Below are 27,234 nucleotides of genomic sequence, written 5' to 3' on the forward strand. Positions count from 1 at the left end.
CGCTACTGGATTAATTACTGACACCACATCTATGGATGCTTTGCCCATGAATGCTTTCTGTCATAGCTACGGTCATGAGGTTGGACAAGCTTCACAGAACGCTGGCAACAATCCCTTTCAACTTAAGGAGAAACCTTAGACTAAAAACGTTTTTGTAGAATTAAGGAAATATGTACAAAAAAAGGTTTAGGCAGTCCAGAAGCATGGTTTTCTGGCTTTCTAAATGAGTTTATGATTAGCTACAGCAACTTAGCCCAGATCAACAGAATAGCAACCTAAATAGATCAACCGGACGGGCAATCATCCACAAACTTAAAAGCTTAAAGCTTTTGATATCAGACTGTTCCACATAGCACAGTAAAATGATATATTTATATACGTTCCCATCACAACTAGGTCTTCGTCTATAGGGCAGAGTTTCACTAGCTTTTAATGGAATAAGTTTTATATAAATTAAAACTTTAAGTCCTCGGAGAGCAGAGTTAGGCAATAAAGAGGAATTCTGAGGCAAAATCCCAAATGGAGAAGAAAGTTTTACTTCAGAGGACAGATTATACAGAGGTCTACTGTGGCGTCAGCCTGGCTTTGTTGGCTAGTTTGGGGACGTGGACACTGGGCCTGGCTCCCAGTTAGATCTGTCCTCTGGGAGCAAGCGGTTCCCTTTAAAACCTGCCCGAGACAATCACTATCTCTCTAATGACACGCTTACACAATAAAGGGTTTTTAAAACCACAAAACCAGACTTTAGCACAAAGTTCTTGTCCAGTGGCTGCTTTGTTGTGGAGAGGGAGGAGGCAAGACACGACGTGAAGCCAGAACTCAAGTGAGGAACTCCATAATCCCCCAAAAACAGAAAAAAAGAGGATAAACAAAAGGGTTGAAATAAACCAGACCTCAGCACATGGCCTACAAGCCTCCCAGCCGTGACTGGCAAAAAACTGCTTTGGAAAAACAAACGGCCTGAAAGTGCCATAACCATCTGTGAAAACCCACGTTTTGCCCCAAATGCCAACTGACGTGCCTCAGCATGCTGAGAATTGTAGCAGTGATTAATTATAACATGGTTATTTCATGATGGACATTGTGTATCACATTAAGATGGTTTCCTGACTTTTGTGAATGAGTTGGAAAATGTGTATCAGGAAAATGGTTGCAAAACACATTGTAAAAAATGTGCTTTAGAATTCCTGGAGATTTCCATCAAATACCTTCTGATGTAACCAATCATTGTAGTTGTCATATATTGCCACAATGTTAACCCTTCCTAATAAGGGTCTAGAGACTTCAAAAGTGTGGCAATGTGTAAAGTGAGAATGCAAGTTTGATTCAAAATCAAACAGGAAAATGCTGCAACTGACCATTACAAGACACACTGAAGTTCTTGGGAAATCACCAGGAGGGCCTTTGTATGAGAAGGTGCCCACATTATGAAAGTGTATGAAAAAAGGATGGAGTCTTGATTTCTTAATTTCCTACAGTGTGTGGACACTATTAGAAGCTGTGGATTTCAGCTGTTAGCACACCGTGGCTGCAAGTGGAAAGTTGAAGTAGAAGAAGTCAAACAGGAAGAAGAACAAAAAAATGCCTGGAAACTGGAGTGACTCAGCAATGACACTGTAAGCCATTGGTGTTGAGGATGTTACAGTATCTTGCCGTCAGTTGGAAATGTGTGCTTCTTAGCAAAATGCCCTTTGATGGCTGTGATGTTCAATGACTCAAAGCCATGGGACGCTGGTAATTAACGCATGCCAGTAATGTCGCAGTTTTTCAGCATGAAAACAGTGTCACGTACCCTTCTTTTTCTCCTTCTTGGAAGGTGTTTTCATGGGTGGTTGTTCGGCCGGAGGTGTACTGGACTCCACCTCTGCAGACATGCTGGTAGGCCTGCCTCACACGATGGGGCGATCGAAAGCAGTTCTCTCTCCTATTTTCCACTCTGTAGTGTGCACACCACAGGCTGACTCAGAAATGGACCATGTTCAGCAATGCATGTGCTGGGGAGAGAGAGAGAGAGAGAGAGAGAGAGAGAGAGAGAGAGAGAAAACAGGGTTTTAATACCTTTGGATATTTCTCAGCGTGTCAAAAAAATATGTACACATAATTAAATATTAAGTAAGTCACAATTGACTGTCTATATAAAATCTCCAAATTCCATTTGCCGCAACAAAAGCACACACTAGAGGAAATCCCTGTAAGATCTGTCAGTAAAGCTTTGTTGGCCTTTAGTGTTGTATAAGCCAAAGTATTGGGTCCAGGCAAAAGCTTTTCATCTGTAGAAGTGTCAAAGCATGGACAAACCTATCCATTTCCTATTTTACATTTCCATTTTCAAACAAATGAGGTACATAACAGATTTGTTAATTTCCACTGATGTGTAGTAACCTTCACATCCAACAAAAACAAGCTCCACAGCCTCGGACTATCCATAAATGAGCTCATGAGCGAAACAAAAGCTGAATTTACATCCTGCACTTTCTCCTAAAATCACAGGCCTGCCCTTCTGAGCTATAAATAAACTCCTTTCATTGCTTATTACACTCCACCTAACGTTCTGGCTTTAACTCAGCCAGCTTATCTCTTAAAAATACTTCCCCACATTTCTTAAGTCCTAACAATGCCTTTTTTTAATGAGCATGCACCTCAGCAGTGCTGAATTCTCTGAGCTTTGCCTAATTGCACTACGGTGGCTTTGTTCTGTCTGTGAATTGACGTTATACAGTTATATTCTACTCCTTTTCTGTTCGCAGTGTACTCAGAAACCTCACTGTGACGGATTATCGCCATAGCTCAGCCACTTGAAAACTCAGAAGAAGTTCATTTAACAATAAAGCTTTACCGAGCATATAAGCATTGGGCAAGTGCTTGTATAACTACGCGTGCACAGATGGATGGGTTTATGGCTGGGTGTTGGTTGGCAGGCTGGATTGATGGATGGACAGATGGATGAGTGGACAGAGAGATAAGAAATAAGAAAGTATGGTGACATTATATTAGAGGTTTTGTTCTGCCAGATGCTTTCATTTTGTGAATGGTATTGAATGAGCTGTATTAGTATTTACTGAATAGCCACAGAAAAAAAACCTAGGTCTGTTATTCTCTCTATCTCTAAGTAAAAAATCTGGCAACAGGAAGCTAGAGCTTCCCCTGCATCTGGGATCTATATAGACTCAGCTTTCTTCCTACCATAGCCTGGCTATTTTTTATGTTTGTTTTCAATCTAGAAAACCACCACAACTTACGGCAGGACTCTCATTCAAATATTTGGAATATTTTTCCTCTTCCCCCATGTCCACTTACTCAAGAGCAGGAAATGAAGGTGCGGACTAAAAATACATTCGCCTTCGGCTGCTTTCAGTCAAAACAGAATTCGACAACCCAAGCGCGTTCATTGTGGAGGGAGAAATATTGGCGACCAGGTGTAAGGCTGGACCCTATCAGAACATGCTTTAATCATTCTGATCAATTACAGTGTTGTGACAAAATCAGAGTCCGCCCTTTCAATTATTTCACTTACAGTGGCAGTAAATTCACTTTTGACCATTGGAGAAATCGCTTACAGAGTTTAACTGTGCTTTTCTAGTATTGAACAATGAACTACTGCTTTCATTCATTTTTCTGTAAGCGCTTATCGAGTTCAAAGTCATGGTGGGTCCAGAGCCTACTTGGAATCTCTGGGTACAAGGCGGGAACACACCCTGGACACTGCCATAATCCATCGCAGGGCAGTAGATACTCACACATTTGTACATGACCAATTTACCTACCAACGTGTGTGATCACCTGGAGGAAACCCACGCCGACAAAGGGACAACACACCACAGACAGTAACCAGAGGTGGGACCTGCTACCTGCTGCCCTGAACTGCTATATGCAGTTATGATGTCATTTGTGTATCAGATCAGTTCCAGCTCTGTAATGGACCTATGAAAGAGTCTTGTTCCCAACTGGTTTTCAAATCTTCATTATAATCTCAGTGTATACAAGATATAAACAAACAGAGCGCCACAAAGGCATGCAGGGACTGCAATATATCTTAAAAGTTTTTGCACAATGTATTCCACTATCCCTTCCACCAAACACTGAATTCCCACAACAGTAATGTTAGCTTCCCCAGTCAGAGGAGGTATTCTCAAAGCTTTAGGCTGGCAGACACTTTTGACTCTGCCACCTAACATTAACACTTCCTCTCTGTAATCAGCTTCACCTCACAGACCAGCGGCCCACACATGACCCCGACTTTCAGCTGGCAGTGGATGGAAATAGAAGGTCAAGACTGTGAGTGGTAGGAGATTATATTTATTATAATGCAGTAAGAAGAACAGCTGCAGTGAGCTCAGTCAGGCCCTTGTGGTCTCGACACTGATAGTGAAGTCCTGATCTGATCTCCGTGATCGGTAATGGATCTGATCAAAGCACATTTCAGTAGTGTTTATGCCATAAGAATGCCTCAGATCTCCAATGTTTGGCTTAGTTTTTAAAACACCAGATGTCCATTACATTGGAAACATTCCAGTAAACATTCTATGACAAATGAGCCATCATAATTGTCCATAAATATTAAGTGTTCAGAGTGCATTACATCACACACATACAAAAAACGAAGTCATATTACAGTAAATATTAGATGGGCCACTCAAATAAAGTTCAAGTGTAAATATTGAAAAGTATAAGTAATTAGCAGCCTAGCTACCCAACCTCATTGGACAGTTTTATAAACATTTACTTTACGAACTTTAAATTAGCCGTGAGTGGCTGTACTCTCCATAAAACACAAACACTTGACTGGCCTCTGACACTTGATCAACTGATACCCAAAGCTTGGAACTGGGGTAAAGCTAATGTTCCAAAACAGTCTGCCTGCTGTAAAGTGGTTACTTTCAAAGGCCGATGGCCTCTATGAGAACAAGAACGAGAAGAAGTCAAAATCCATTTTCCATAGCCCAGCAGAGAGGAAAATCTGGAAGAGAGGATGAAAGCAAAGGGAAGAATGCGGCACGCTGGCAGGCAGGGAAGCAAGCTGAGGAATATTTATGCTTCTCTGTCTGATTTGTACTTCTCCGTATTCTAAGCAGGAGTCCTGAGGGGAATCTATCTGTCTGATAGTGCTGATCCTCTAAAGCTGTCAACAAAGGAGACCGGAGAAAAATAATGCGCTTCTGGTCAAAGTCGCATTGTCAGTGCATGCAACTAAACAATGTCTGAGAGCAGGTACCAGGCTGTGACAGGAATAAGGTGCATTAGGCCCGTTCCTTGCACTAATTTCTTCTTTTTTGTGTGTGTGTTTTTGACAAATTTAATTGGTTCAGATTAAAACAAATGATGTATGTCATAAACACAAAATATCAATTTTAAGTAGCAGGAGTAAGTCCCCAGAGTAAGGTGAATCTCCAGTGACCTGATCTCCAGATTTTGACTAGTGGCAAAACCTAATATTAATACTTACAGTTGAAAAAACTAGGGTTCTTGAAGCAGAGAATGCTGAGGTAGTTAAGAATGTATCGTCAGAGCACTGTGAGCTCCTGGAACCAAAACCAAATTCTTTGTACGCGTGAGTATACATGGCCAATAAATCGTGTTTCTGATTCGATGACTTGGCCTTATTACATTCAAAGCATACAGGCTTCATAAATCTAAACTATTAATGTGGTTGGTTTGATGGTGGTTTATAATCACTGACTCAGAGACTGAAATCCAGATCACTGACATCCGAAGAGTGAAAACTAGTACATTTCTTGTTCCAGATATTGGAGTTTTATAATGCTGAATGCTCTAATAAACTGAAAATGGAAACCTTTATATATAAATATAAGGCACATTTGTCTGCCACTCATTTGGACCTAAACCTCAATATCAATATTGGATTCTTCAATGTGTAAATGGATTATTCAGACATTTAGATGCACTTTATATGTTTCATCATTCATTCATTCATTCATTGTCTGTAAGCGCTTATCCAGTTCAGGGTCGCTGTGGGTCCAGAGCCTACCTGGAATCATTGGGCGCAAGGCAAGGCCTCACACATTCACACCTATGGACACCAACGTGTGTTTTTGGACCGTGGGAACAAAACCGGAGCACCCGGAGGAAACCCATGTGGACACAGGGAAAACACACCATTCTAAAAGACATTGCATCTGTGTTTATAAGTCAGCTTGTGTGAATGTTACAAAGCAGCTTATACAATGCTGCCAACTTATCAGTTTCTACAAATCTGTTCTAAGAGCACAAAACTCATAACATCAACGGCTATGAAAATTATTATCTAAGTTTCAGAATACAACTGAACCCACCTGGTTTGAGTCAACTGACCTATGTACGTTTTTATTAGAGATTGTATAGATGCCTTTAGCATTATTCTTAATCTACATCATGCTTCAAGCTATTCTTCAGACACCTTAGTAGACTACAAGGGCTCCTGTACCTTTAAGATGTCTTCCCCACTAACGCATAGTAGACTACAAGGGCTCCTGTACCTTTAAGATGTCTTCCCCACTAACGCATAGTAGACTACAAGGGCTCCTGTACCTTTAAGATGTCTTCCCCACTAACGCATAGTAGACTACAAGGGCTCCTGTACCTTTAAGATGTCTTCCCCACTAACGCATAGTAGACTACAAGGGCTCCTGTACCTTTAAGACGTCTTCCCCACTAACGCATAGTAGACTACAAGGGCTCCTGTACCTTTAAGATGTCTTCCCCACTAACGCATAGTAGACTACAAGGGCTCCTGTACCTTTAAGATGTCTTCCCCACTAACGCATAGTAGACTACAAGGGCTCCTGTACCTTTAAGATGTCTTCCCCACTAACGCATAGTAGACTACAAGGGCTCCTGTACCTTTAAGATGTCTTCCCCACTAACACATAGTAGACTACAAGGGCTCCTGTACCTTTAAGATGTCTTCCCCACTAACGCAGATGACTACAGAACATCCTGGCCAGGGCTAAGCCCAAAAATCAACATCAATATTTACACTCCATTTCTGCCCTGAGAGGACCTCCAGCTCTTCGTTTTCTCTTTCTCTTCCCCCTCGCTGGCTCTTCGGCCATGGTCCAGTGCCAGAGAGGAGTCGGGAGCTGAAAACTTGCCGAATACCTCCAGAGAGCGAGAACAATGAGTGTACAGTAAACACCATCTTTCCTCTTCCCTGACTCCCTGGCTCTGTGGTTGTTTCTTGACACAGGCCAATGGAGCTCTTTAAATACGCACATCAGGAACCGGCACGAAGCCAAAACGCATCCACCTAAGATCCACGCCAGGAATTTCTGGCCTCTGAGGACAACTTTTTGTACAAAGTGTGTCTCCAGGGGTGTGGATTTAACACTTAACAGGGCACATGTCCAACGGGTAAAGATTTTAAAAATGTTACAAAGACATCTGAGGCCATGTTAATTAGGTTCTACAAATAATATGACATTTTTGTTAGACGGCTAATGGAAGAGAAGAAAAATGGGTACAGAGCAACTTCAGACTTGCACTTGTTCTTAGAGGCTATTCTAAATAACATATAACAAGAGGAAGTAACATCCCAGTTAGCATAGGCTACACAAAGTGCTGTTACTTGTGTATTTTAACATTTCAGTCAGGTTTTTACACATAAAAACATAATCATATATGGTATAATTACACATATTATTATTTCTTGTACTACATGCTTTTAACTGTGCTTTTATCCAACCACCAAATCCAAGCGGATGAATCCGTCTCTGAGTCTGACTCACAGTTATTTTGGAATGAAAGGTCAGCATAAGACTTGACCGTCCAACAGTCATGTTGAAATAGCTCATACTAATGGAAGGTGCAAGTATGTGAAGCTGGGGATTGGCCAGGACCCCCAGTTTATTTCCAGTCAATGATTAGTCATTCTCCACAGTCAGAGTCCAATCTACAGGCATGTGGGTTTTAATTAGAAAATAAGGCAAAGCAACTGGCTCAGACGCAGTCCAACTTCTTGCTGGTTGCTATGACACCCACATGCAACTGAGGCAGGTACTGGCAACCCTGCCCTTGTGTGAGCATCTATAGGCTGGCTTTACACAGCAAACACCCAATCCATCAACAGAGACATGATCACACACACACAAAAAAAAAAGAGGACAGGCAAACAAACAGAGTCTTAAGGGCTTTTCTTTTCAGTTATCAGTCTTGAGCTTGTGTAAATATAATCTAATCCTTTCAGGATCCAAAACCAGTCAAGCATATTATATATTGACTTCTATATAAAGAAATGAACAAGACGTTATAGGTTAATAATACATAGGAAGTTGGGACTGATCCAATAATTAGTGAGGTGAGTATGTAATAATCAGTGTCCGATGTAGCAGATATGGGAAGAACACATTTGATTCTGTAATCCAACCTGAAGAATCACAGAAAAACAGGTCCTAGCACAACAGCAAAGTGAAGTGACAGCCTCAGGAAGCGTACGAAGAAAGATCTCCATGTTAAACTAAAAGCTAACCACAGGGGACTGGCCGGCCCTTCCAAATGTCTCCTTGATTTCGCCACAATTAAACATCCCTGGCTTAAAGAGAGTGACCTAAAGATTGAATGGAATCATACTAAAATACGTTTAGCTTGTTTTTGCACTGGCTGTACGTTGTCTTATCTGTGCTTATTTGGGACAAACTAGTATAAAGGTTATGACAAAAGTTCACCAGGTACTCTGCAGGTCTCAGCCAAGCAGGCAGCTATTACAATACTTATTAATGACATCATAAATACCACGTAATTGTAGCTTTCAGACTCCGGGCTTTAGTGCATCCACTGCTATCCCAACAGCCAACTTTCAATTACACTAAGGTACTTAAAATAGTTTTCATATATCTGAAAATAAGCACATCTTTAACGTGTTTCCACAACAGTTGCTGAAGATAATTACTATGCATTTACCTTGTTTTCACTCACAATAAAAATGTAGTCAATCCCATTCTCTAGGGAAATAATTGTGGGCCATAACTGCCTTCCTGTGTGGTCTTATAGGTGCAATAGGTGTAACAGGAGTGTCAGAACATCTGTTTTAAGGCCAAAATCAACCACCCAATCAGACAATACCCCTTTTGAAAGCAGTATGGTGGATATAAACTGAAAACCTGTGAGCATCATTAAGCATTTCTCAAAAGCATAACAGGTGATTTACAATCTTATAGAGGTCCATATGGGGCTTGGCAAAATCATCCCCAAAATATTATCCCACCAGGTGGGACCCAGTCCCCACTTACTCTCCCATACCTATAAGCTGCTTTGGAAATTCTGTCAGCCTGCAGGTTTGAACTTATATTAAAGAGTAAGAGATGCAAGGCATGTATATAGTATAAAGTTTTACATAATTCTTAGCCATACTGATCTGATCTTTTACCATTTAGCCTATTATATATTCATTTATTCATTCATTCATTATCTGTAACCCTTATCCAGTTCATGGTCGCGGTGGGTCCAGAGCCCACCTGGAATCATTGGGCGTAAGGCGGGAGCACACCATGGAGGGGGCGCCAATCCTTCACAGGGCAACACACACAGATTCACTCACACACACACCTACGGACACTTTTGAGTCACCAATCCACCTACCAACGTGTGTTTTTGGACTGTGGGAGGAAACCGGAGCACCCGGAGGAAACCCACGCGGACACAGGGAGAACACACCAGACAGTCACCCGGAGCGGGAATCGAACCCACAACCTCCAGGTCCCTTGAGCTGTGTGACTGCGACACTAGCTGCTGCGCCACAGTGCCACCTTATTATATATTTATTTATCAATTTACATGTTATACTCATGTTAAAATATGTTTCTATGCCTTTAAATATATATACTCTTTTTTCTTTTTACCTTACTATTTATCATATTAGCCTGCATCATTGCCATAGATCAAGGTTAAAAGTTGAATTAAAATTAATATAAAAATATGTTTGGCAACAATTTTCGTATGTTTAAATATACATTCTTAATTATAGACTTAATTCCTTAAGAAGCTATGATGAATCTGCTACGCAGGTTTTGCAGTTGTGAAAGTGAGGAAGTGTGGACCCACCGACGAGTCATTTGAACTTAAGAGGTTAAGGTCAAATACCCTAATGGGTCAGCAGCATGTTGAACATCATTACCAGAGCCAGGAGGGAGAACGAACTCTGACAAATGACTGCAGTTTCCATGGATACAAAGATCAACACTAATTCCATATGTTTGAATTATCATCCCATGAGTTCAGGGTTCAGTCACTAAGGGGTAATAACCCTTTGTCAAGGTGGGGCACCAAGTATTAGACACTGGAAGGAAGTTTCAGAGAAGAGTAGCCAGTATTTCTCACATTAGGCAGGACCATGAGTGGAAAATCTTCACTTCTGGTTTTGTGTGGAATGGAGGTCAAGTGTCATCCTCCACTCCAGCTTTAATGTGAAGAAAACAAACGGTTCCACATCTGGCCGCGACTTTCTTTTCTTTTCTTTTTTTGGCTAAGGAGCAATGCAGAGCTTTAAGTGATTATCCAGATTTCATTCTTTTTATACAAAGGGGAAAAGTGGGACACAAACAAATACCCAGTGCAAAGGTCATTTACCTCAGCATGTGGTCACTGCAGTTAAATAGATCTTTTCACATAAAAGAACTGCCATGATTCTCTAGTGACCTGTATATGTCTCCAGTGAAATACAATAGTAGGCCTCGGCAGAGACCGACACGGACAACAAAGAGAAGGCAACTGAGAAGCAGTCTGTGAAGATCCATATTCTTAATGAAGACCTATGCTCTTTTCTCTTTGTCTCTGCTCAACTTTCTTTGACAAACTCTGCTTTTCCCTCCTACTGCAGGGAGGGAGATAGTTTAGGAGAAGGAATTGTTCAGAGAAGCCAGAAGTGAAGGAATGACTCAAGGAGGGAAATGAAGTAGAGTGCCAACATCTGCTTTCAATAAAACTGCACACATTGTACCAAGAGAGAGCAAAAAGCTGTGTCCTGTTCTGAGTCATATTCTTCAAAATGTGAATTCACTACTTAAAACACGGTCGAAACAAATACCAGCGACTTACTGCCCAAAACAAGGACATATGTACGTATTCGGGAGTGGCTTCATTTTCTTCACTTACTTCCTGTGAGGTTAAATCTTTATCTCTACCTCCATGTCAATTTCTACAGCCACACATGGAAAATGAGCATTTCCCTCTAACGTTTTGGGTAATATTTAGACAACATGACTTCAAACTGTTTGCAAGTCAGCTCTCATTAAAAGGCTTACAAATTTCCATAGACCACATCTCCCCCTGCTTGAAAAGGAGTGGAATGAATTTACAGTGGCATTTCCTCCATTAGATGTTACATGAAGGGTGGTGAGGTAGTGGGAAACTGAAAAAAAAATGCTGTAATTATGGCTATTTCTAGGCGGTGCAGTTAAACTCGCTGAATTTTTTTGTCACTCCCACTCTTTTTCCTCTCATCTCTCACTACTCTATTCTCTTTCTTTCTATTTTTTCCACATCCTCAGCCTCATCTGTTATGATGCAGATCTATAAGGACACACATTCCTTCAGACTGAGTTCATACCTGCTTTTAGGAGTCAAGTCCCCCTAAAATTTGAACTTAGTGTTAGATCTGAGGGTCATTTATTCAGAAGATCGAGCTCGGTCCTTCCTGATACCTCATGGTTATGTAGTCCAAAGTCAGTAAGTCAGGAATGTTTTTCCTTGATCTGAAAAGTTAAAACTGTGTTGATACAAGGACTTCCCACAAAAGGCTGATACAGAAAAACAACAGAAGACATTTGAATATTTAGGTCAGAGAAACAGCTGGTTCTAGGCAAGGCCATACATTCACAACACCAACAATTTTCTTCAAAAACGAGAAAGAATCAAAGGTCCTGAATGAAATGGTCAGTGATTGAAACATTAAAATGCTGTAGTACACAAAAATGTGGATTTATAATACGCATGGAAGTTCCAGTTTCATATTTTGTAGTAGCCTTCTCCAGGAATTAGGAAAGTATCTGTCTCTCAATCAATCAATCAATCAATCAATCAAAACATACACAGATATCACCCCACTAGGTTAAGGAAGAAATAAAATAATAAGAAATGTAAATAAATTAGTGAATTACAACGTGAATTAAAAATTAGCAGATGGTGTGTATAAAATATCCCCTTTCTTTATCTACTGTAGCCCTCGGGATTTACCTCAGGGCTCACTGAATTACATGTCTCTGACTACATCACTTCACTGTAAACACATAAGCTAAAATGGCTAAAAAAATGTGTACAACACAATCTCCACTGGAACATACTCGTTAATGTTCGCCGCGTCCTCCGTTAAACTGAGGAAATGACTGCAGACAGGCGCGAGGACACGACAGAGATTAATGCGGTCATTTCGGTCAAAGCAAACGACGCGGTTAGTGGCGAGAAAACGACTAAAACGTCCAGAAAAATGGCCAAAACGTGAACCGCTGTCGGCGTCAGGAAGAAGGCAGCCCACGTTCGTGTCGGTGTGAAAGCGTGTGAGATGTAAATAAGCCACAGAGGGGAAAGAAGGGAGGGGGCAGGGGTAGATATATCAGCTATTAGCAGCCTTCATCTTCAGGATAATTCAGACACAGAATGAAAATGACAACAGGTTGCACTTCCCATGAAGCTGAAATTGATATTAAAGATGACTGGGCGGATATAGCGGAATATTGGTGAAAACGACAAAAAAATAAAATAAAAGAGTAGCATTTACCTGGCGATGTAGCTGCTCGTTTTCATGTCATTCTCAAAATAGCCTGGCGTTTGTTGTCAGCAAAAGGAAAATAGCTCAGAGAAATATGCCACACTTAAAAAAGGGGGTCCTTCAGGGGTTCTTTGATAAAGACAAATATTCTATTTAGACCAATAGCACTGTGAAATGTGGATACTGGGTGGTTCTCATAGGTGGTTCTGTCGAGCACCTTATTCAGTACGTCTCTCTCATAACGATGACCAGCGTGTTATATAGAAGATCCATATTTGGTGCTACATACAACCATACAACACATTCTCTATCAGTATGAAGAACCATTTCACCGCGCGAGTGGTTCAGTATGAAATTAACTCATAGCATCTATTGAAGAGCCATTTTTTAGATTTCACCAGCAATGGCACTCACCGGTATCACGTTACCCAGCGGCACTGGGACCAAGCATAGCCCTTTCCCGGATGATTTTCCTCTGGTAAACAGACGGTACAGATGACACGTTCTGTAGAGTCTACAGTTGAGAGGTTCCTCCGGTCTGAACTGCTGCTGAGGAATGCGCTGTGATGATGTTACTGCAGCTTGAGACTTGGTAACTCCCACTAAACTGCTGCCAGCCTCCAGCTCCGAATTTAACCCCCTCGGCACCAGCCTGGACTATCCCTCTGCACACATCCTCATTGGTCGACTGGGAGTATAAAGGGAGAATTAGGTTCTTACAGCAACCATTTAGAATCTGTCTTAATCTACAAATCCCTTTCCAGGAATGTAGGGACACTGTCGAAAGTGTAAATGAAAACAGAATGCAATAATGTGGAAACCATTTAAACCTTATATCTAACTGGAAATAGTGCAAAGTCAATGTTTCAAAATTTGAACCGTAGGAAGATTGTTTATTTATTTGTATATTTATTTACTTATTTTTAATATATTCATTCATTCATTATCTGTAAGCGCTTATCCAGTTCGGGGTCGCGGTGGGTCCAGAGGCTCCCTGGCCAGTCCTTCACAGGGCAACACACACTCACACACTCACACCTATTGACACTTTTGAGTCGCCAATCCACCTACCAACGTGTGTTTTTGGACTGTGGGAGGAAACCGGAGCACCCGGAGGAAACCCACACAGACACAGGGAGAACACACCAACTCCTCACAGACAGTCACCCGGAGCCGGAATCGAACCCACAACCTCCAGACCCCTGGAACTGTGTGACTGCGACACTACCTGCTGCAAAAAGTAGTAATGAATTTGTTTAATAATAATAATAATAATAATAAGTTAATTTGCAACAGGTGAGTGACACAACTGGGTATAAAAAGATCATCTCCAAGAGGCAGAATTGTATATGGTGAATATGTGGAGGGGGTAACTTCTCTATGAAAGACTACAGTCAATAAAACAAAACAATTCAAGAATAATGTTTCTCAACTTAAAATTGTAAAGAACTTGTAAACATCATCATCTATGGTACATAATATCTTTAAATGTTTTAGAGACTCTAGAGAAATCTTTGTATGCAATGGACAAGGCCCAAAATCAATATTAGCTGGCTGTGATCAGCAATTTGTCACTGCATTCACAAATGCCATTTAAAATTCACAAATGCTAAGAATAAATACATATATAAACACATCCAGAAACACCATAGCCTTCTCTAAGCCTGAGCTCATTTAAGATAGTATGAGGTGAAATGGAAAACTCAAAATTTGGAATAGCGGTGCAGTGATGCACAGGTCATGGCTAATTTGCACATCTATGAAGGCACTGTTAATGCCGGAAGATATATAAATAGGTTTTGTAGCAATGTGTATATAGACAATGTCCGTATTTGGGAAGTCCTTTTTTATGAATGGGGATTATAGCATTAGTTTGACAGAAACATTTTTCTATACTATGTGTCCAAAGGTTTGTCCAACAGGCCTTCATTTACACAGCTTGTGTCATCTCATGTAAAATGTTTCTTTTCTGAAGGCAAGGCTATCAGTGTGGATGTAGTTTATACTTGTTCATCCAACATGCCTATAAATATTAATGGTATTAATAGAAAGTTTGTCGTCCTTTGCTTGAGTAAACACCTCTGCTATTCCAGGAAGGCTTTTGGAACATTTCTGTGGGGATTTAATAGGATTTGGCTGCATAAACTTTAGTGAGGTCAGGATCCGTTCGTTGGATGATTCTGGATCACAGAAATGGCACTACAGTTCATCTCAGAGGTATTGAATGGAGCTTCATCAAACAAAAAATAAAACCCAACTCCAACTAAACAGCACACTTCTGGGCTGCTAGATACCTAGCTAACACATTGCATTGGGCATTGTGACTTTAAACTTGTGTTTGGCTACTCAACGTGTTCAGATTCTATTGGAATGCTTTTGTATGGATATTATAAAATATGTGAATAAATTTGAACATCTGGGTCAGCAATAAGTACCACTAAATGTAGCTGAAATTACTAATTATACTATGTCTGCTATCATTTAGGCATATTGTTAAGTATTTACCAACTTAGATCAAACCGAGTTGTAAACTATAATGCTTTATTTTTCCCCTTTTTAATTGTTATTATTATTTTTATTATTATTATTATTTATATTTTGCATTTACCTAAAGTAGCTCAGAGTGGGGAGCTATTTTTTATAGTGGTTTTTATTTTCTTTTTTTGCTCACAGGTGATGTACAAAATTATCTGACAAGGTGCAAAACTTCACAAGAAAATAAGGACTTTTCAAATATAATATGAATATTCAGAATGTTCATGCTCAGTATGACGAGTCACATGCAGGTGTCAGTCAGATGTCAGGTGTCAGCAGGGTACAATAGTCTGGATTCTTAAGAGACAACCATTTTTGTTGATATGTGCAGTTTTAATGCCCAGATTCAGTAACAATATCAACATGACCATATGCTGATACAACACCATACCACTGAAATTATGACATTCGTCCCATTAAGAATTCACCGCATTGCACAGTGATGTCAGATAATACATCTACATCAACTATTCCTCTGAATCAGTGTACACAACCACAAACACACACACTCAAACACACACACACACACACACACACACACACACACACACACACATACACACACACACACACACACACATACACACAAACAAACACACACACACACACACAAACAGACAAACACACACACACACACAAACACAAACACACACACACACATACAAACCTACACACACACACACACACACACACACACACACACGCACGCACGCACACACAGAGACAACTCATTAATGATTAAGCTTTTAAAAAGGCTTTGTTACCCTTCATAAGCCTTTAGTGACCCCCTGGTTATGAATCTAATTGTATCATGATAAATAAGATATTTCCTGGTAAATCTATGTTATTTTTAAATAGTGAGAAGACTCTACTGGTTAAAAACATTTGGCAGGAGAACTCTAACTCAATATTTTTATTTTATTATTCTTCTCAAGAGAAAAGAGTTGTAGGAGTACATTAACTCTTCAGCTCAGCTGTGATTAAAACAGGGAGTTTCAGTTCCGTGATCAGACACAGCAAAGGAATCAAGCAGTTCAAACTCAGACGATCTGGGATCTATTTGATCTACTATGCCAAAGGTTCTTTCATGTTTACACAAGAGTGTCCGCTCCCTGGTCAGACTGTATGTCAGTGGGCTAAACTGTAGTCTGTTTTGTGATATACAGAGCACACTGCTATCTTCTCGCTCTGGCTAATTGTAAACACAGAGCAGATAACAGCGATAAGATTCCTTGAGAAAACTAGATAACGGCATTACCAAACCGCACCCCTGCCCCCACTGATTAAATTAAGCTAAACGTTGACATAAGTTCTGATTCTGATTTGTGTTTTAGTAAATGAAACAATTAAATTATAGAAATGATAAAATCATGGAGTCATTCAGAGTAGTTAGATATGAAATGATGACATTTGGCTCCTATCACCAGTGCTACTGAACTTGTTTCTCTATGACACAGCTCAAATAAAACTACTTTGTCTTTGTGTGATTAAAAATAAATCAAAAAGTAATTAAATTCTAGACCAGTATCTGGTCTAAAGATTATTATAGTAATCGATTCTTCAGAAACCTGTTTGTAAATAAGTGGAACTGTGTAAAGAACGTTTTTAAAATGTTAGAATCTACAACTACTGTATATTCTCAAGCCAAGACCTACTCAAAATAGTGCAGGATTAGATTTGTCAGAATGGCCAGGGCCCAGGGAGGTGCTGGGATGTGTTCCTGGGTCTTGCTGCAGCTGTTGGGAATGGTTTTCCACTCACTGACGTTACTGTTGACAGTGATTGGAAGAACAACATGTACCTCATTGAATGTAAATGCTTGTTTTTGGTGACCGTGGTGACTCGGTTTCTTTTGGCTGGCCATAGGTCAAAGACATTATTCATATGTTTTCCCAGGTTTTTGGACGAGATGAAAGACCATGTTGTTGGCTGTAGGTGCTACATTAGTTAAGTGGTTAGAACAGCCAAGCTATTGCAAGAGTTCTTTGGCCCTTTTTTGTTCCGAGAAGTTCATTAGGGAGCCAGCTGATATACGTTTACGTGTTTGGCTAAAAAAAGAGGAAAATGACTAGAAACGGGTTAAATTCAATGTATGTAGACACAAGAATAAAACAGTGCTATAGAAAGGTCATAATAATGATATGAATTGTTTGAAATGAGACAATTTACATTTAACTCAAGCTGCAGATGCATACAGACTCCCTGTGATTGTGTAAAATCTGATCTTTATCTTTTAGCGCATTCATGGGATTTGCATTTTTATGTTAGTGCCTTAATAAGAACAGTCCTGAAGCAAATGTAAATGGATTGTTGAAGCTTTTAACTGTTTGTATGAAATATATTTAAAATTGTTTTTCTGTTATACTTCTGTTGTATTTCTGATATAATGTGTCAATTGCTCATTAGAGGCCACAGAAATGCGATTAAATAATGCGTCTTCTCATAGTTTGGCACCTGCGACTACTGTCTTGTATTGGTTACAGTGGGGAGACCCCAAAAACCAGAGGAACCCCTGTTGAATTGACAGCCACATAATGCCATGTGTCAACACAATTTAAAGGAAGCACTAAAGAGGAAACGTATGGTTGTCACCCTAACCTTGAAATGACACACTGCTTTCTTCCTGTTCTTGTTCTCTACTTTCTGCTGACACTTTAAAGTACTTGCAGCCATCACTGAACATGTCCTGAAAAGCATCATATATCCTGTTTTCATATTCATGATTTTGCACTATTTTCATATTCGTGATTTTGCACTATTTTCATATTTGTGATTTTGCACTATTTTCATATTCGTGATTTTGCACTATTTTCATATTCGTGATTTTGCACTATTTTCATGTTCATGATTTTGAACTATTTCTGGGTCATTAATAAATAGCTTTAAAAAGACAAGTAGTTATAAATATAACAAAGTCATTCTCCTTGAAGTGGTCATTATCTCATGAACGTAGTTATGTTGCTCTAATACCATGTAAATGTTCATTACACAGCACAGGGGTCATGGGGTCCTTAGAACACTGTCTGTTAGTGTGTTCTCCCTGTGTCTGCATGGGTTTCCTCTGGGTGATCTCCATGTGTATGTGGATTCAATCATTCATTCATTATCTGTAACCGCTTATCCAATTCAGGGTTGCGGTGGGTCCAGAGCCTACCTGGAATACACCCTGGACACACACTTACACATTCACTCACACACTCACACCTACGGACACATTTGAGTCGCCAATCCACCTACCAACGTGTGTTTTTGGACAGTGGGAGGAAGCCAGAGCACCCAGAGGAAACCCATGCGGACACAGGGAGAACACACCAAACTCCTCACAGACAGTCAACTAGAGTGGGACTTGAACCCACAATCGCTGAAGCTGTGTGACTGTGACATTACCTGCTGCACCACTGTGCCGCCCCTGTATGAGGATTGACTGTGTGAAATTGTCCACAAAAAAAGTAAACAACGTATTAACAAAAAATGCATTTAGTAAAAAGGTGTATTAATTACAGTCTGGAATATGCATTTTTTTACCATATCAACTCAGTATAATACAGATAAAATAATACAGCTATAATATTAAAAACAGGGAGGCACGGTGGCGCAGCAGGTTAGTGTCGCAGTCACACAGCTCCAGGGACCTGAAGGTTGTGGGTTCCAGTCCTGCTCCGGGTGACTTTCTGTGAGGAGTTGGTGTGTTGTCCGCGTGGGTTTCCTCCGTGTGACTGTCTGTGAGGAATGTGGTGTGTTCTCTTTGTGGCCGCATGGGTTTCCTCCGTGTGACTGTCTGTGGGGAGTGTGGTGTGTTCTCCCTGTGTCTGTGTGGGTTTCCTCCGGGTGCTCTGGTTTCCTCCCACTGTCCAAAAACACACGTTGGTAGGTAGTGGATTGGCGACTCAAAAGTGTCCGTAGGTGTGTGTGTTGCCCTTTGAAGGACTGGCACCCCCTCCAGGGTGTATTCCTGCCTTGCACCCTATGATTTCGGGTAGGCTCTGGACCCACCATGACCCTGAACTGGAAAAGCGCTTACAGATAATGAATGAATAATACTAAAAACACCCATGTTTTTGGTTTTGCCAGCTTATAACGCCTTACAGATTCACAAATCACAGATCTGAAAACAGAAAGAGAAGGCCATAGGTGTTAATGTTTTTCATTTCCTGACGGGTGGAGTGTTCTGTTTAAAAAAAATCCATGCAGAAGGTGGTCTCTCCAGACATTTCTGCAAGCCATCCACCTACTGCTGGCCTTGGCTGGGGCCGGTCTATTATGTAGACTAATGTGGAACTTAGTTGCCATAGCAACAGGCTTGTAACAGAGTTGACTGCCCAGGCGCATGTTTTACTGTTGAACTGTTCAAACAGCAGCTCTGAGTCACAGTCTGGATTGGCTCGCTTTACAGCTTTTCATTTAAGAATATTTCTCTAGCCAAAGCTGGAATGGGAGGAATAACAGGAAAAAACATGTGGAAAAATTCATGAACGTTTGGAGGGTCTTCATCTTTTCATCCATGAATGAATTCCTTGGCTTCTCAGAAGGCCATCCGTTCTTCCAAGGCTTCTTCGAGGTCGTCGGCCAGATGATGTCATCTCATCTTTTTTGCTCCCAATCTCCATTTACAAGAAGGGGAAGGGGATTCATCAATAAAGCCCACATTCTTCTGGGCATTTAATCTGGTGAATTTATGAGCAGGATTTCTCCAGGCAGCTCTTTGTGCTTGCAGTGTTACAGCACTGACATGGCTTTGTTGCTGAACTGCATTACTCCAAATGTTTAGGGGTTAGGAATGAGGCAGCACACCAAAGTCCTGGCCTCACAGTTAGGTCTCAGTGCTGACTTACCACAAAGGATCTACTAATGTGTTAGCACAGTGCTCCTCCAATCATAGGGACCCACCGCCTTGAACAGTCTCAAGTGTTTCATGTCTTCATTTGCATAATTCAGATCACTGAAAGCCTTAATAATGACCTGAAGAAAATAAAACGTGTTACATTATTAATCCTCTCAGGGAAATTGAGCCTCTGCATTTAACCCATGGGAATATGGGACGTAAGACACACACACACACACACACACACACACACACAGACACACATACACATACACACATACACACACACACATGCACACACACACACACACTAGAGAGCAACTTTAGCTCACACACTGAGCAGTGGGCTGACAGAGGAGAGCGTGCAGTTACTTCTGCTGTAATTTTACAGTGAATTGCTGTAAATCTTTAATGATAACAGTTTAAAGTACAGTATGTGGTGATTCCTTTATATTCTGAAAGCTGATGATTTTTGTGGTTACTCACTCACTCACTCACTCCTTCACTCAGTATTTACAGTAAAATTCTTCAAAATGATGTACCACCCACTCACATTTAGGAACTACTCCACAAGGAGTGCTATTTAGAGCTTTGCATCAAAGGCAGTGTGGCTTTGTTAAAGTGCAGAAAAACACTGTTAGTGAAGTACAACATAATTGTTATCTAAAGCAGGGGTGGGCATATAAATGAATGATCTAATGATGGAGAGGACTTTTAATTTAATTTAAATTTAATTTAATATGCAATTATTTGTCATTGTACAACATACAACAAAATGTGTCTTCCAAAATTAACCCATCTGTGGGAGTGAACACACACACACACACACACACACTAGGGGCTGTGGATGTTCCTGGGGATCGATCCTGCAACCTTCCAGGACCCTGTCTCTTACCATTAGCCCAAGCCTGCCCAAAGTCCTTTTATTAGTTTGTTTGAATTTCTATAAATTGCCATGCCAGCTTTCAGTAAGGAGGATTATTTCTAAGAATTCCTTTCTAGAAAATATGAAAATTCCTAGAGAGAAGCTGATTCAGCAACTACCCCTCCAACCCAAACACACACATGAGCAGACTGTGTGCGAAAGTCAGAGACCAACATTTAAAGAGATATTTTGAGAAAATATAAAATACAAAATAATCACTTGCAAAAGGAAGAAAAAGACTTGCGCTCAGTGATTCTGGACAGGCTCTGGACCCACACTGACCTTCATTAGGATGGCGTGGATACAGATGCATGCATGAATGAATGAATCATTCATTCATTCATTGTCTGTAACCACTTATCCAATTCAGGGTCGCGGTGGGTCTGAAGCCTACTTGGAATCACTGGGCGCAAGGCAGGAATACACCCTGGAGGGGGCGCCAGTCCTTCACAGGGCAACACACTCACACACTGACACTTTGGAGTCACCAATCCACCAACCAATATGTGTTTTCTTGGACTGTGGAAGGAAACCGGAGCATGACAGTCACCCAGAGCAGGACTCAAACCCACAACCTCCAGGTCCCTGGAGCTGTGTGACTGTGACTCTACCTGCTGCACCACCGTGCCGCCCATCAATCAATCAATCAAAAGCAAATAAGTGAACACACCACACACCCTTCTAAAAATATTCAGTAAGAAGAAAAATGTGCAAGACCTGGTGAACCAACAAAATCAGATTAAAAGCACTTTAATGGAAACGTTCACGACTGTAATTAAAAATCACTTTTGTGTGTCCTCACCATTTGCTCCTCCAGTCTGTACTGGAAACTTGTCTAATGTGTAAGCCCTAGTGTCTATAAAGGAGTAAAAAAAAACTGTCTCAGTCTGGTATGCTAGGCTTTCTCTTTTTCTCTCTGCTCATGGCAGAGGCATCTGGAGTATTTTAGTCAATTTAGAGAACTCCAAATGAGGATATTGCCTAGGTGAATAGGTGAATAATAATGACTTATATTTGCTGTTTTGAGGTGGAAATGTCTCCAAACTCTGGAGACAGCTAACTGCATTACCGAAAATGCTACAAAACTAAACACTGAGTTACAAATGAGTTACTGTGGTAATTCAAACAGTGAATAAAAATTTAAAGACTATTTAAAGACAACTTAAATTTCATCCACTTATGAATAGCAGTCTGTTTTTACCTCCAAAACACATCGTTCTTAAAAGATCTTCAAAGATGCTTAGCTTCTGAATGTATACAAACAGAGAGAACTGTGATTACCCATAATTTTAGGCATTAATTTTAAAGGGGACATCGTCGACTGTGGGAACACATTGTTCTCACTGATTTATTTACGTTCAGAAGCTCCACCCCATTTACGGTGGAATGGTATGCTTGAGGGAAAAAAATGGGTGTTGTTTGTACGTGGCTATGTGTTTTGTTCACTGTTTGAATTACTAATTTGTAACTCGATGTATTTAGTTTTGTAGCAGTTAGTAATGCAGTTAGTCTCCTGAAATATAATATAAAATCATGATCACCTTATATGGTTATTTAGACTGAAAATTAAAAGTGAACACCTGTAATGTTCAGTAAAGTAAATGTAATCATTGTGTACAATGTATAAACATTGTGAACAATTTGTATACATTGTCAAAGCTTTAAAAAGAACACTGCTGACAACTTTCCTGTTTTATCAGGAGGCATCAGGCCACTTTTGAGCACTTTTCTGTAACTTTTGGGCAATTTCCTGGTTCTATTCTGATGAGTAGTGCCTCAGATGGACTCAGAATAGAGAATTAAGAACAGAACAGAATGGGAACAGAGAAGAACAAAATGTGAATGGAGACCCCTCACATGATGTCAGCCAAAAAAGTGAAGTCCAACTGCGTCAGATCCCTACCGTCACTTTCCCAACATGCTATGGGTTGCACAATGGGAGTAAGAATAAAATACACACTGACACATGTATGCTTACACACACACACACACACACACACACACACACACAGAAACAGAGTGAGATGTTCTTCCAGTTACTACCCTTCCCGAAAGTCTGCTTGCTGACTTTACTCTTTGTAGAGCTGCAGTGAATTCCTGGTGGTGTTTCTCAAAGCCAGCAGACCCAGATGTTCCTCTCTTCCCTCCCTCCGTCACTCTCTCTCTCTTTTATTAGGCTTTTCAGTTACAGTTGTGTTAAATATTATAATTATTTTGCACCTTGTTTACATTCATATGCAAACGTTTAGATACTCAGGTATGTGTCATCCTTCTCCCTTCCATTGTGTGATTGGGGAGAACTAACTAGTGGCTGAAACAGGTGGTGATTTAAAAAAGTTTTAAGTTTTAATATTAACCACTTAAAATCCAGCATTCTCCAGATACTCTTACCTATAGAAAAGGACACAATATCATAAACCATAGAAATAACTGGATAAGCCAAGAGTTTAACGGGTTAATAAATGAAGTGTACATGTGTAAGCCTTTAAGAGGTTAAACAGTTCAGGTAGACTTGATGGAAAGGCCTGAATGCCTCAGCTTTTCATGAGACTGTGTTGAGAAAAGGCTTGTTTGTGTTTGGCCTTCCTCTTCCTCTTTCTGAAACAGCCATCTCCACAACAGCTCCCAAAACAACACCGAGCACCGAGGACCCAGCGAGTGGCTGTGGAATGTGCCGTTTGGAAGGCCAGGCCTTTTCACTAAACACAGCAACAAACACACTAACAGCCCTCTGTGCTGCTGTTGACTGAGGGGTTCTCCCCTCTCTCCGCGGCCCATTGGTCTCACTCTCTGTTTTCTGCTCTCAAGTGTGAAGGTCAGAGTCCTACAAAGCCACAACAAAGTGGACGCTGAGCATTTAGCTGCTGCTGTGTGTGGACCATGGCGAGACAATGCCGTCCAAACACGACCAAAGTACCTTTTTCACGCTGACCAGCGGCTGTATTAGAGAATTAGGTGGGAAGTTCTGGCCTTCTGCCCAGGACATAACAGAGGCAGCCTTGTTGAATTCTAAATGAAGTGTACCATGGCTCTCGCTGCCTTTCCTCTCAGTCCAGCAAAACATTTCTGTGCTTTGGGGGAGAAGAGGAAAAAAGCAGCTTAAAGACCCGCATATGGAACTCGTTACTGCGCCTAGAGACGAAGAAACCAAGTCCAACACAAGCTCCGAACAAGCTGAAGGCAGCAACCCACGCAGAGACACAAAAAGACCACCTGACATGTTAGTAAACAATAACGTTAAGGTGGTAGGAACCCAGGGGGGTAAACACATGACGCTGTGCTTTTTAAAGTGCGCACTCTTAAAAATAAATGTGCCAGAAAAGGCTTTTTGTGAGCACTTTTGGTTTTTATAGAGCCTTTCATTATGTAATATTTGCAAGACTCAAGAACCACCACTTAATGTAAAGGCTCTATACTTATCAAAGTGTTTTTCAAGAACCTTATATCCAAGTCATGAAGCTTTTAGGAACCTGGGTTTTCAAGTGTGTGAGACTTTGATTACTGCTGATTGAGTGTGAGTCCAAACATAATGTCTCTACTCTCAGAATATGTAACTTCCACATTCATTAATAGTAGTTCAACACATCTTTTTAAAAAGTCTTTTTAAAAAAACAACTAAAAACTCTACTGCATCTTTACTTATCTTGTTTTTATTATTTACTTGTTCCTTAATGGATTTTTTATTGCTTTGAGATTTCCTTGAAATGTAAAGTGCATTACAAATAAAATGTATTATTATTATTACATTGTAATGCGTACATGTCGTATTAAACTCATGGTGTACTTTGATGGTATTTTTAAATCAAAATCAATCAATTAAACAATCAGTCAGAAACTCACTGTAACGTGCTTAATGTTCTGTTCTGTTTTTGTCCCTTGTTTGTGTGACTGATTCCCCCTGTCTTGTGTCTGCTTCCTGCTTGTTCCCTGGTCATGTGATACCCTTCCCTAGTGTTTCTAGTGTCATGTGTCTTAATTAATACCCAGGTGTTTCTTGTTGGTGTTGTCTTTATATAGTCCTTGTCAGTGTTTCCTGTTTGTGGGTCATTGTATGCATCTTAGGTTGATGTTCTATGTTAAGCCTTGGTCTATGTTTAGCCTTGGTCTATGTTTAGCCTTGGTCTATGTTTAATGCTCTGGGTTTAGTCTTGCTCTGTGTTTAGCCTTCTTGTTTAACTCTTGTGTTTTATGTTTAGATTCCTTGTTTAGTGTTTAGCTGTGTTTAGCATTTACGCTCACAACCTGCCTATTCAGAATTTAACTCTAAATGTAATACATTTCAATATAGGCACAATGTAAAAAATAGCTATAATAGCTAATATTGATCACAGATGACAGCAGTGATCAGTTTCATGCACAAAGACAAAATGCAGATGTGTTTTCTCCACCTCTCCCTAATTCCGCATTGTGGCAAAGACACGGAGAACACGCTGGACTTTTCCACGGTGCGTTGAATTCAAACTGCCTTTCAACATTTCAGTTCATACTCTTTATTCATAGATGAAGAATAAACAGCAGATTTGAGTGTGTGGTTTAAAACGGTCCTCCGTCCCCGAAACCCTTAGCTGTTCAGATGCCGCCAGCATTGTTCAGCACTGTTCAGCATTGTTCAGCACAGAGCCAGCATGAAAATTACACAAGACGCTCACAATAAGCTGCGTCTGACAAACCCAACGCCTAATCATGGTGCTTTTGATGCAGGAAACATTGTGGGCCAGCCACTTATTTCAGGCTATTGAATTGTTTGTGTGCGGATTACAGTCCAGGCCATGGTAGGACAGGTTGGCAATAATAGCTTTGATTCATAGTCCAAGGGAATGGGTTTATCTCTACTGGCTTCTGGTGTACGGGGCTAATTGTAGGTTTAAATGCTCCTTACAGTATATTACCACAGAGCAGTCCTCACATTGTTTCAGTGGGAATGGGCAGAATATAATCCACCTGGATTTTCAGCTACAGTGTATGGAGCAGTATGCTCTCTAAATGTGTCAAACCCTGCACTACATTACATTACATTTGACAAATAATATGTACATAAGACCTATGTGACACTCAAGGTTTCATCTATGAAAATATTACAAATATAATGTATGCTGTGTGGCCCAAGGTCTCCAGACACCTCTAATGGGTGATTAAAAAACAAACAGACTAATCCTAACCCTAGCCCGTTAAGTGTAGTTATGAAGTAATGGATAGGTTATATGTGTATATTTCTTTTTTGTACATTAGAGCCAGATCGCTTTGAAATTACTGTACACTGATACAAATAGAGTGGGTTTGATTCCCGCTCTGGGTGACTGGTGTGTTCTCCCTGTGTCTGTGTGGGTTTCCTCCGGGTGCTCCGGTTTCCTCTCACAGTCCAAAAACACACGATTGATTGGCGACTCAAAAGTGTCCGTAGCTGTGAGTGTGTGAGTAAATGTGTGAGTGTGTGTGTTGCCCTGTGAAGGACTGGCGCCCTCTCCAGGGTGTATTCCCGCCTTGCACCCAATGATTCCAGGTAGACTCTGGACCCACCGTGATCCTGAATTGGATAAGCACTTACAGATAATGAATGGATGGAAGGATGATACAAAAAGTTTCCAGGAGTTTTGTTTGTCCAAAATCTACCCTTAACTGTATCACACTGTATTAAAACCTTTACCTTAAAATTGCTGCTTCAAAATCATTGTAATGCTTCATTGGCCAGTAATAAGGAGAATAGAGACACTGTTGTCGCTACCTCAGGCCCAACACTGCAGAAACTGCACTATGTAACTTTTGCAGGAGTGTAGGAAACCACCATCCTCCCTCCCCTCTTGGTTTCTGGACAGGGCAATTTAGCATTTTTGCTCCTGGGCTCCCCCTTACATATGCCATAGAATAAACTCTAGCCTAAGGTTGGCACAGGATTCTCTGTGTTTTTTTTTTTTTGTTTATACAATTTATTAGTCAGTACTTTACTATGGTGTCTAAGGTCAGTTAAATACCTGGGATCAGCAGTGTGTACACATTCAAGTGGACGAAACACTCGTTAGAAGGGGTGAATACACTTTGACATATACTGTATTCTACATTTTTATCATCACCTCAGAGATAATGTGATGTTTTTAAGGCTGAAGCATAAACATTGTTTTTAGGACGCCTTACGCTTGTGCTGCTTTTGTGTTTTTTGGAAGAATGCAGGAAAATTTAGGGCTGGAATCAGAACACATGAGTCATACAAAAGCATCTGAGCTCCAGTAAGATGAGCAAGTGTCTGTGCCAAGTCACCACCCT

The 27,234-nt window shown here is 40.6% G+C and overlaps 1 protein-coding gene across 2 annotated transcripts in view; it reads right to left on the reverse strand.

Moving 5' to 3' along the window:
* The window catches only part of LOC136676984 (disabled homolog 2-like), a 31,582-nt gene extending 18,338 nt beyond the window's left edge, over positions 1 to 13,244 (reverse strand). Inside the window, exons 1-2 of one of the 2 annotated variants that reach the window (XM_066654313.1) lie at positions 13,109 to 13,244; positions 1,793 to 1,994 (exon numbers count right to left, since the gene is read on the reverse strand). In XM_066654313.1, coding sequence (XP_066510410.1) covers positions 1,793 to 1,874 — 82 coding nt within the window. In that variant the 5' untranslated portion in view covers positions 1,875 to 1,994; positions 13,109 to 13,244. Of the gene's footprint in view, positions 1 to 1,792; positions 1,995 to 12,269; positions 12,511 to 13,108 lie in introns of those variants that run through there. The other variant, XM_066654315.1, reaches the window with a different exon arrangement.
* Positions 13,245 to 27,234: the final 13,990 nt, after the last annotated feature.

This window comes from Hoplias malabaricus, chromosome X2, assembly GCF_029633855.1.
Source record: "Hoplias malabaricus isolate fHopMal1 chromosome X2, fHopMal1.hap1, whole genome shotgun sequence".
Classification (NCBI taxonomy): Eukaryota; Metazoa; Chordata; class Actinopteri; order Characiformes; family Erythrinidae; genus Hoplias; species Hoplias malabaricus.